The sequence below is a fragment of the Epinephelus fuscoguttatus genome, linkage group LG13, assembly GCF_011397635.1.
Source record: "Epinephelus fuscoguttatus linkage group LG13, E.fuscoguttatus.final_Chr_v1".
Lineage (NCBI taxonomy): Eukaryota > Metazoa > Chordata > Actinopteri > Perciformes > Serranidae > Epinephelus > Epinephelus fuscoguttatus.
Window position 1 is genome coordinate 30,364,405 of NC_064764.1, and position 10,091 is coordinate 30,374,495.

A 10,091-nucleotide genomic window follows, 5' to 3' on the forward strand; every position below is an offset into this window, starting at 1 on the left:
GCCATCTGATGTTGGAGGCGTGATAGTTCTGCACAAATCTGGTGCTGATACCAATCTTTGCCCACAATGGAGAAAGTGATGGTGAGAAAGAAGACGCAACAGAATGGGGGTGGATTAAAATGGTGGACTGGCACTATGCTTTTGAAATCATGTTGATCAATCATAGATAGGGTTTTTAAAAGATGTGTTTGGTTGGAATGGAAGGGAGATACATAGATTTGAATTTGATCAGTTGTGGTCAAAGTAATCCCTTAGAGAAATCACCAGAGGCCTTTGTCTGGTGTTTCTGTCGCAGGTTAGTTTGTCAGTAGCAGCATGTCAGACATAGACTGTATCATGGAGTGTTTTTGGTGCCACTTTTCTTTGGCCCTAAGCAGCCATTTACAAAACAAAATGCTTATTCTAAAATAAGCAAAACAGATTCAGAGTCACGCAGGATGTTCTTCATGTGCCAGAGACAACGCTGCTTCTTTTACTCAAGTACAGTGCGAGCAGAATCATCTCTGGGCACAAATCAAAAATATCCTACACTTTAAAGTCCATCTGCTTCTCTTTTGATAGAGTATACAGTTCACCATCTCCCTCCACCCCGTCAGTTTCCAAGTACGCTGAAGCCTACATCCTGCATTTAGAGGCTTTTAGGAAAGCCCTGTCATTCAATAAGAGACTACTGGGGCAGCATGCTCACGCTTATCTGCACTTTAGTTCCTACTTTTCCGGCCGGTGGGCTATATAAGGGCCAGGTAGCAGGGCCCTGGCTCATGCGGTTGTCCGTGGACGACCTTGCTCTCCTCACCTACTGCCTTGGAGTGGCTCCCAGTCCTGGGATGGGGCTTTGGACCGGCACCAAGTCTCTACCCCCACAGATGTTACTGAGCCACCAGATATTATGTCAGTTTCTGAGTGATGTATCATGCTCTTCTGAATAGCAGTGCATGACTGTAAAGTAGCTGTGATGCACGTGACAGCAGAGAATCAGTGAAGTAAACCCTCATCCTTTAAAAGATTTAGTTTGAATGATATAAATATGGCTGCACTGGTGATGCACTAATCTCTCATGTTTCCACTTTAAATATTAACCACAATTAAATAGGTTGCTAAATTTATTTGAATGTAAGAAATCTACTTTATGTAATTGAAGTGATATATTTTATTTAATTAATCTCACACTAAGATTAATTTCAGATTTTAAAATATAATCTCTTAGTGCTGGTGCAAATATGTAGAGGCCAGCCTTATGGTACATTTAATTGCAAATTTCCAACTGATTTGTTTTTAATTTCTCTTTGATTATTGATTTGTTTCCTCTCATGTTAAAATTGTTTTTATTTTTCACTTTTTACTGTCTATTAAAAAAAAAATAAAAATAGAAAAAATACACAAATTAATTCCAGGATGGTAAATGAAGGCATATATTTAAAAAAAATAATTTGGAGAAATATATTTATTTTATGCTTTGACTCATATGAAACGTTTTAATGTCTTTTTATTTATTACAATTGATGAAATAAATTAAGGAAAAACTATTTAAAATAAGCCTTCACTAACAGAGTTGCAGTGATATGTTGTTATGGCTGCTAGTTTTCTATTTTAGTGCCTCTTAGCTTTAGATTGAAGGTGAAAAACAACAGTCTAAATGCCAAGAACAAACCAAAGTGCCTCCCAACACACACTGATCTGCGCAGGTTGTGATTATATTTAATTGCTACGAAAACGCCATCATGCTTTTAGGTTGCTGAGCAAAACATATGAAGAAAAAATGCATTTTTTGTCATTAAAAATACAAAAATCCTGATGTGCTCACTGGATAATTGATTTAATGAAGTTCCTATGAAACTAAAAACCAAGTACAGGTCAGTTGAGTAACCCCCCGGCGCGCCCATTGTCAGATGTTTAACTCCCGCACTCCTTTGGGAAAGACATCGGGGCTAATAGGTGAAACCACAGCTGCTGAAGTTGGGCTGGAGAGGAGCGACATTCCCTCCTGCACACGTCCCAGAGTCCGTGCGTAAAACCGGGCATTAGAATTTAAAGTTTCCCCCCAGAGCTTCTGCGATCCGAGCATCAGGAGGAATCAGGAGGAAAGAATCCTTCCTCAAAAAACACACACAAGTTTGGAGTCGCTCGTTTAACTTGCTGCCGAGTTGTCCCCTGCAGGCTGCCAGTGCATGTACTGTAAAACCTATAGTGAGTGTTTCGCAGAGCAGAATAAAAGCAGAGTCTGTGCGCTCGCTTCTGCAGCAGGAGGAAGGGGAAAAGGAAAAAAAAAACCAGCTCCGTCTCAGTCTTTGGAGTTAAGAGTCTGGAGTTAACCGAGGGGGGAAAGAGGTGCAACAGCAACTGGACTGCGTTGTTTTTCTGACTTGATCGTGAAACTTAAGACAGTAGGCAGGTAGGGAGCGTGGAGAAAAGTTGGCAAAACGCCTGGAGAGCAAATAATGTGGCCGTGAAACCCGCGAGTTTGTAAGAAAGAGGAGAATCTGAACAACGGAGGCTTCACACTGTGACAAAGTTTAGACTTTGGGCGCGCAAACAGGTGTAAGTGATTGGACGTTAAATGTATTTGTAGTTCAAATCAGTACTTAATTTCACAGCAGAGTTTTACAGTGCACAGATATTATGGTGTCACTAAATTAAAACCCTCCTTTCTTGGGGATTTATAGTGTATTTAGAGGCATTTTTTATTACCCACATTAGGCAACATAAAAATGAGGGGAACTGTTTCTTTTCCTCTGAAACGTGGTCTATATTTCAGTAAAGTGCTCAGCCTGTTGGGCTTTAACTTCACCGAAGGGCAGGGGCGTAGGTTGTGTTTAAAAGCACTGGATAGGGGGGGCACATTAAATGGCAGGGTCCGCCACAAAATCTTCAACATTTAACACTTAATTTTTTGCATTTTAGTGCATTTTTATTCACCGATTTGTGCTTTTTATTACGCCAAAAAAAAGTCCTTTTCACTTCCATGCTTTTATTCAAGGGGGATAAATGTTTTAAATATTGAGGGGGACATTTCCCCTGTGTGTGCCCCCCTGAAATCTACACCTGTAATGTGCCAAATATATTCTACTATTTACCCACACTCCCTATTTCTTATTTCCAGGGGTCTTTACTTCTGCTAATCACCCCATTCTTATTATACACATGCCATGTGTCATGCTTATGAGCAAGAGAAGTGAGAAGAGAAGTGATTTAATGTGAGCAAAAAGCAGCCAAAGCTGTCACAAGGTGCTGCTGTTCTGCTGTATTTGGTTTCCGGGTGGGTTTGGGGGGGGCTGTTGTTGGATGCTTCCTCACACCTGCTTTCTTGCGCACAAATATAAACCCAAAGTTAAATCTTAAAAAGCATCTTTTACCCCACAAATGTGAGCACTGTGTCTGTCGCCGTCAAGGTGAGCCAAACGCGCCATCCCAGGCGCAGGTGCTCGGATTTTTTTTTTTTTTTTAAAACCAGAGCCTCTTAACTTTTGTGACCAAAATGATCACTTCACAAGCCATTTTTCGTGCGCATTGTGCCAACAGCATTCAGGAGATGGATAATGCTTGTAAAGTCTGACAAGACGGCATTTGTTTTGGTTCTACGCTCGTCTGAGAAATTATCATTCAACCCCTTTAAAGGGCGCAATTGAGAAGCAGCGGCGTTTTCACTGCGACTTTTCGCTTTGTCCTCTCCAAAGTGGCGTCTGCATGTCTGACTCTGCCAGTTACTGATTTGCAGGCAGTATGTTAAGGTGGCCCATGTAAGTGATTTCCACGGGCATCCCACTAAAGGAGAACAAATCGCTGACAAAGGAGTGCCTTTCCCATTCAGCGGCGTCGTTAGGACAACCAAAAAGTATTTCTCAGATAATAAGTTCTACTTCAAAGCGTTTCTCACTGAAGGGTGACTGCTTCACTCCTTTTATTAAGTCTCCCCTCCTTTTAATGCCGAAGGAACTGTCTCTGGTTATTTTTCATCGTGTTTATTTTGTAACATTCATTGAGCTCTTGTTTCCAAACAGGACCTACAAGAGCAGGCGACTCTTTGGGCCCTTGGCCCTGTAAAAGTCCACGCACAAAACCAGAGGAGGCCCACAAGTGCTTATGCTTTGAATGAAGCAGCAGATTGAGTGTTTTTGGAAATGCTCAGAGGACAGCTATAAAATTGATAAAGGCGCTGTAAGACAACAGAACAAACCTGCAGTTGTTGCTTTTAAAAAAACGCTGCTTGGGTGTTTTTTATTTCCTGGCCTGTAAAATGTGATATTGTGGATTGTTTGCCTTCTGATCAAGTGTTTGCGTTTTATGGCTGCAGTCCCAACATCCTGCAGGTTGACCTGAGTCAAGTGTCTTAATTGATGCAGCGTGGAAGCTCAGAATAATTTCCAGTGTGTTTTTTTTTCGCAGTTTTTACGCACAGTGTAACCAGGTGTGTTTTCAGCTTGCGTGTCATCTACCTGCCACCGGTGTTTTCTTGCTAACACACATTTCAGCAGAGGGTGCATCCTGAGCTTTGATTATAGTTCATTTAGTGGCAGTTAGTGTTTTTCAGACACATTCAAACGTGCGCGTCTCACTCCCCAATTGCCATAGAAATCCTAACGCACCATGAAGACTGTCAAAGCGGCCAGCCTTCCTCTCAGAAGCTGCAGCCTTTGAAGTGGTGCAGGACTCGCGTTGGTCAATTTTAATTCTATAGACTGGACAGGCAACTCTTTGAAAGTGAGATTGTGCGTTTTAATGGAGGAAATAAGAGGGGGAACTTGTTTTATACACTCTATACAAGGCCTTGCGCATTGTCAGATATCTTTTTATCTTTTATTTTTCCCATGAATGATTCATGCCTCGGCTGCTTTGTGCTGTCGCGCCTTTCAGAGGTAGCGCCATCAGGGGGCTATAAGTTTTCCCATTAGCTCAGTGATTAGTTTATACCAGCCTCCTTGGCCCGTCAGGCCTTTTTCTGCACATAACAGTGAATATTTTATAGAAATGTCCGGATAGGAAGTGAACAAGTCTGCTTTTTCATCTCAGGTGAGAGTGACATTTATGTTTTGCTCACTCTCATTTACAACCCACATTAAAAATCTAATTATAGGCAATAAATGCACAGCTTCCAAAAAGTCTCACAGCCACAAAACTCCAGCTGAATTTCTGCCACTAATTTTCTAATTCCCAAAATTCAGTCATTAACCATAATAATGTGACACTTGCTAATTATTTACTGTATATGTCCTGTTTTTTTTATTAAGTTTTAGCATGAAATTTATATTGTAAATTTAATTTTGAACATCAAGGGTCTGCACAATCATAGCTGATTCATCTCTTTTTTTTTTCTTCTTTTTTTTTGTTATCCATCATGTCCAACGGCACCATGCACCTCAAAGAGAAAGACAGATCACTACAAAAAGGCATGCGAGAAAGGGACGTTTCACATTACACAGCCTATTCAAGTAAATGTTTCTTCTTTTACAGAACACAATTTAAAAAAATTAAAAAAATGGGGGAAACAGAAAATTAACATAAAATTAAAAAAAACAAAACAAAAAAACAAAAACCAAAACATCAGCAGGGTACTATGCATCACCAAAACTGATATTATTATTCTTTGGTGTTCCTGTAATTCCAGTACAACATTGATACCAGCAAATAAATTACAATGTACAAAAAAAGACGAAAAAAGAAAAAAACAAATGTAATTAAAAACTACACAACATTCACAAGCATCAGTACAATTACATATATACAAATCCTACAGGGTCAAAGCCTGTCAGTGTAGACATTTAGGGTCTCAAGGGACGTACTCGTACTCTTTAAACGAGCATAACACTTGTGTACTTTTGCATAAAATATAGTCTTAAATAGTTCTTAAATATTACAAAATTCCATCCAAACACATGTATTGTATAAATCTGAAAAGGTAAATGAGAACCCTTAAGACACTCACATGTTTGCCTCCTCTTTTTTTTTGTTTCTTTTTTTTTTTTTTTTAAATCTCCTTATTGGTTTATCAAAGTTTGTACCACATGTTAAAGAAATCACATGAAAAAAAAAAAAAAATCATCTTCTAGATTAACATTTGTTGCCACTGGTGGGGTCAGAAGCTGTACCATTTGTTTTCCTTAAATGTCTGGAGGATGACAGTGATTGATGGCAGGCGAGTTATTAAACTGCAAAGGGGGGATGATTGGAGGTCACATGAAAGATGTCATTTCAGAACACCAGTTGAGTCTTGAGCCATGCGGTTAATTAAAGCCTGCATATTTGCTCTTGTAGAAAATAAATTTGGAGTTTTATTCAGAAATTAGCCTTAAAATTGTTGGTGCTTTTCATATAAGAGGCGAGGATATTCAAGTTTAAATTTGAATGTCAGAGCCAAATGTTTTATTTTGATAGTTTTGGTGTACATTTTAAGAAAGGTCACGGGGTCACCTCTGGGAAATTCCTCCTCATTTTGTTAGGCCTGATTTGCATCCACGATACAAGAGAATTATCTGCGTTTAACAACACTACAGTGTAAAAGAACTCATCAATATCCCAGGCGCACGGATCTACACACTTGAACGGGTCAACTGGATGACAAGTTTGACAGTCACGTGGTTGTAAACAGGGGCATCAGAGCATCGTCCTCGGGTCTGAATTTCTGAAAGAGTCCTCGTCGTCTGAATCCGACGTTGGCACATCGCTGGAGGGGGTGTGGAGGTGGTTGGGTCCCCCGCTCCCCTGGCACACGTACCACTCGTTGAGGTTGGTGACCTGAGGGGAGAGGTTCGCGGAGCGGTTCCTGTGCGGCTCCGAGTTGGGAGACAGAGGGTCCCCGAGTGGGTTCGTGGAGGATATGTAGGTGACGTTGGTGGAAGGGGGCGGCGGGGACTTGCAGTGCACTTTCATGTGCTTCCGCAGCGAGCTCGGGTGCGTGTAGGATTTGTCACAGCCGCGCACTTTGCAGTAGTAAGGCTTGTCGCTGGTGTGGACGTGGGAGTGCTTCTTCCGGTCGCTGCTGTTGGCGAATTTTCGGTCACAGCCGTCGAACTCGCACTTGAAGGGTTTCTCTCCTGGAAGAAAGGAGAAGCAGATTCAGTCAGTGTCACGTGGGAGAATATCACTTGTTTACATTTGTACAAGATTAAAGCTGGAAATTAATTCTCCATACCTTTTAATAAACACAACAATTTCTCATTAAGTGCTGAGTGCAGCAGCCTGTGCCTCTCCTCTGGGGCTTCCTCTCCACTTTCCTCTAAACATCTACCAGAGCCCACTACTCCACACCCACTTGTCCAAAGCATTTTTTCCTGTGTGAACACGTGTAACATGCCTTTAGGCCTTCTGGGTACATGTATGTGTGTATGTGTGTGTGTGAGGGAGGGAGAGGGGGGCACTCAGGAGACCACCAGGAGCCGTTTATGTACCGTGATGGACTCTGGTTGTAACTCATCACACACAAACACACACGTATTTTTTGATTATAGCCTCCATGGTGCAGATATGGAATTGTGGATTGGATTGTAGGGAACTGTGCCTTGCTTTTTAAAATTGATAAACACAATAACAAGGTGCCTCAGACCTTTTGGTGACGTATTTTTTTGCCTGGCTTATTTATTCCCCCTGGAGATTTTACATCATTCACTAAGGTGTAAAGGCCTGGTGGCATCAGGCACACATTAAGCTCCCTCTTCGCCAAAACACGACCCTCAAACAGCTATCACTCATAAGATTTTGAGGGAAGTTACAATGCTAGGAGCCTTGGAGTTGCAGCACTGAGCAGCTCTGACCGTTTCACCACGACGCAGTTGTTTTGGTCTGACAGTAAATATCCGGGGAGATTTCTCTCCACACAGCAATGCAGGGGTTGCAGCCTACAGCTCCTGCTCTTTATAGTTAACAGTCAGCCGGCGCATATGGCTAATAAATACAGCACATGTTAAGATATCTTTCACCATGTACACACACAGCCGCCGATAAATAAACCGAGCTTTTGCGTAAACGTCCTACGCCTGAGGATAATTACATTTACGCGTGTTCCAGCGCTGTCCTGCACGTACGTAAGCACGTTTTACAAATCATATGCCTTAATCCTCTCACGCCTACCACGAGCGTCTCAGCGAGTGCATAAGTTTATATTTAAGAAAGGAAATGAAACACGTTTACTCACTGTGCGAATGCGTCATTCAATACAACTTTTTTCGCTCGCTTGTGTGCGCAATTACGCACGATCGCACTGACTGTCCGTTTAAGTGATGTGAATAACAACACAAGGTGTCCTCGGGTAGATTCACCCCGATTATTTTTTTTCTCAGATGACATAATTATAAGTACTGACCTGTGTGAGTCCTCTTGTGAATCTTTAAATTCTCCGATCGAGCGAACACTTTTCCACAGCCCGGGAACGGACACGGGAAGGGCTTTTCTCCCGTATGAACTCGGATGTGATTTATCAGTTTGTACTTCGCTTTGAAAGCCTTTCCTTCCCGTGGACATTCCTCCCAAAAACAGACGTGGGAGCTCTGCTCCGGTCCCCCGACATGCTCCACCGTGACGTGGTTGACCAGTTCGTGCATGGTGCTGTAAGTTTTAGAGCAGGGCTTTTTTTGACTTTGCTCCTGGTCAATCCATTTGCAGATTAGCTCTTGCTTTATGGGCTGCCGCATGTATCTTAAAAACGCCCCCGCCGCTCCGTGAGGAGCAGAAGCGATGTTCACATTGAGGTTCATGGAGTTGTAGCTGTGGAGAGAAGAGGGTCCATAGTGCTCCGGCCTGTGCCCGAAGTGCTCTGGCCTGCCGTAGATGTCCCCCGGTATACCCAGGCGCATCTGCCCATTGAGGGCATGGTGATGGGCACCTGGGGACGCCTGGTCGTGAAGTCCAGTGAAAAGTGAATGGGCCCCACTTTCCGTGTGCCCATAAGCACCTGTTGGGGAGATGAACATGCCATGGTGATGAGGGGAGGAGGCGGAACTATGCTGGTCGCCAAGTGCATGCATAGCAGAGGCTGAGAGTTCTCTCCTGAGGATGAAGTCCCTGCTGCTTGAGTAGCCTGAGTGGGGGTGAGCCACGGGGAAACCAACTGTGGTCTGAGCAGAAGTGAAAGATGCCGCGGTCTGGGCTTCGTGATGGCTCTGAATGTGCTGAGATGGGCTAAGTTTGAGAGCATTTGTCTGTGCCATGTGCTCTGGTCCAAATGGAGTGAGTGCCACTCCGGGGTCGTTGCCCAGCTCCCCAGGGTGGAGGTGGGCATGGTGGGAGAGAGGGTGATGCCCCCCTAGCCCCGGGAAGCCTGTCATATTCTGATGAGGAAGGGGTTGAGTCGCTGCCAAATCCGCTAATCTTATCGCCGGATTCCTCTTGCTTAAAGGGGGTTCCATAACTACACTGACAAGTCCATCCGCACTCACCGCAATTGTTTTTCACCACACCACGCTCTCTAAAACATTAGGAAAATATGTATATAAGGGGTCTATAAGTTCTTTTGTCCGGCTTCTAACTCTGCTTGCTCCTTTTCCCACTCTGTCCTCAAGCGATTGGCAGAACATACAACAGTTGGAGGACACAGTGGGGAATACAGTTTAGAAATGGCACTGCGGGTATTGGACGGATTTCGGTGACTGGCAGTTAGGAGAACGAAGCGATTGGCTGTCGTTCAGCGCAGGGGCTCAGCAGGGTTCCGCCCCCTCACTCTCTTTATCGCTGTTGACTCCAAAAAGTTGTACTCACAAAGTTACCAGCAGATTCTGTTTGCGCGGCTTTCTGTTTACTGGCGCTGGCGCATGTGGATGACCGAAATGTCAGTTTATGTGACAAATGCAGCCGAGTTTATGTCTGGTAAAGTGTCTTTCTATTGATTTGATGTCGCCATTGAAAAAAAGAGGGAGGACAAAAAAAAAAAAGCCCGCTGCTGGTGGATGGATGTATGTGACTATAAAGATGAGAGCAGTGTGTGTGAGGAGGAAGACAAAGTTTATTTACTTGGCATGATTTTTTTAGTCATCATAAATAATTTGCAAAGCATGCAGCTCCTCAGACTGACATGATTTAGCAGAAATATATAAAATAAAAAAAGAGCGCAGTTGTGTGTGGAAACAGTGCTAAATTATACAAACTATTTTACAGCAAAAAAATAC

The 10,091-nt window shown here is 43.0% G+C and overlaps 1 protein-coding gene across 1 annotated transcript; it reads right to left on the bottom strand.

Annotated features, from left to right (window-relative positions):
• Window positions 1-5,211: 5,211 nt before the first annotated feature.
• On the bottom strand, window positions 5,212-9,483 carry zic5 (zic family member 5 (odd-paired homolog, Drosophila)). Its single transcript, XM_049593601.1, has 2 exons — window positions 8,294-9,483; window positions 5,212-7,028 (listed from the first exon to the last, which is right to left on the bottom strand). The coding sequence occupies exons 1-2, from the start codon at window positions 9,333-9,335 to the stop codon at window positions 6,589-6,591; spliced, it is 1,482 nt and encodes a 493-aa protein (XP_049449558.1). The 5' UTR covers window positions 9,336-9,483; the 3' UTR covers window positions 5,212-6,588.
• Window positions 9,484-10,091: the final 608 nt, after the last annotated feature.

Coding starts and splice junctions, on each gene's coding strand:
- zic5 (XM_049593601.1), bottom strand. CDS start 9,335: ATGGAACCCCCTTTAAGCAAGAGGAATCCGGCGATAAGATTAGCGGAT. Junction 7,029..8,293: donor TCACAAGAGGACTCACACAG/GTCAGTACTTAT, acceptor CCTTTCTTCCAG/GAGAGAAACCCTTCAAGTGC.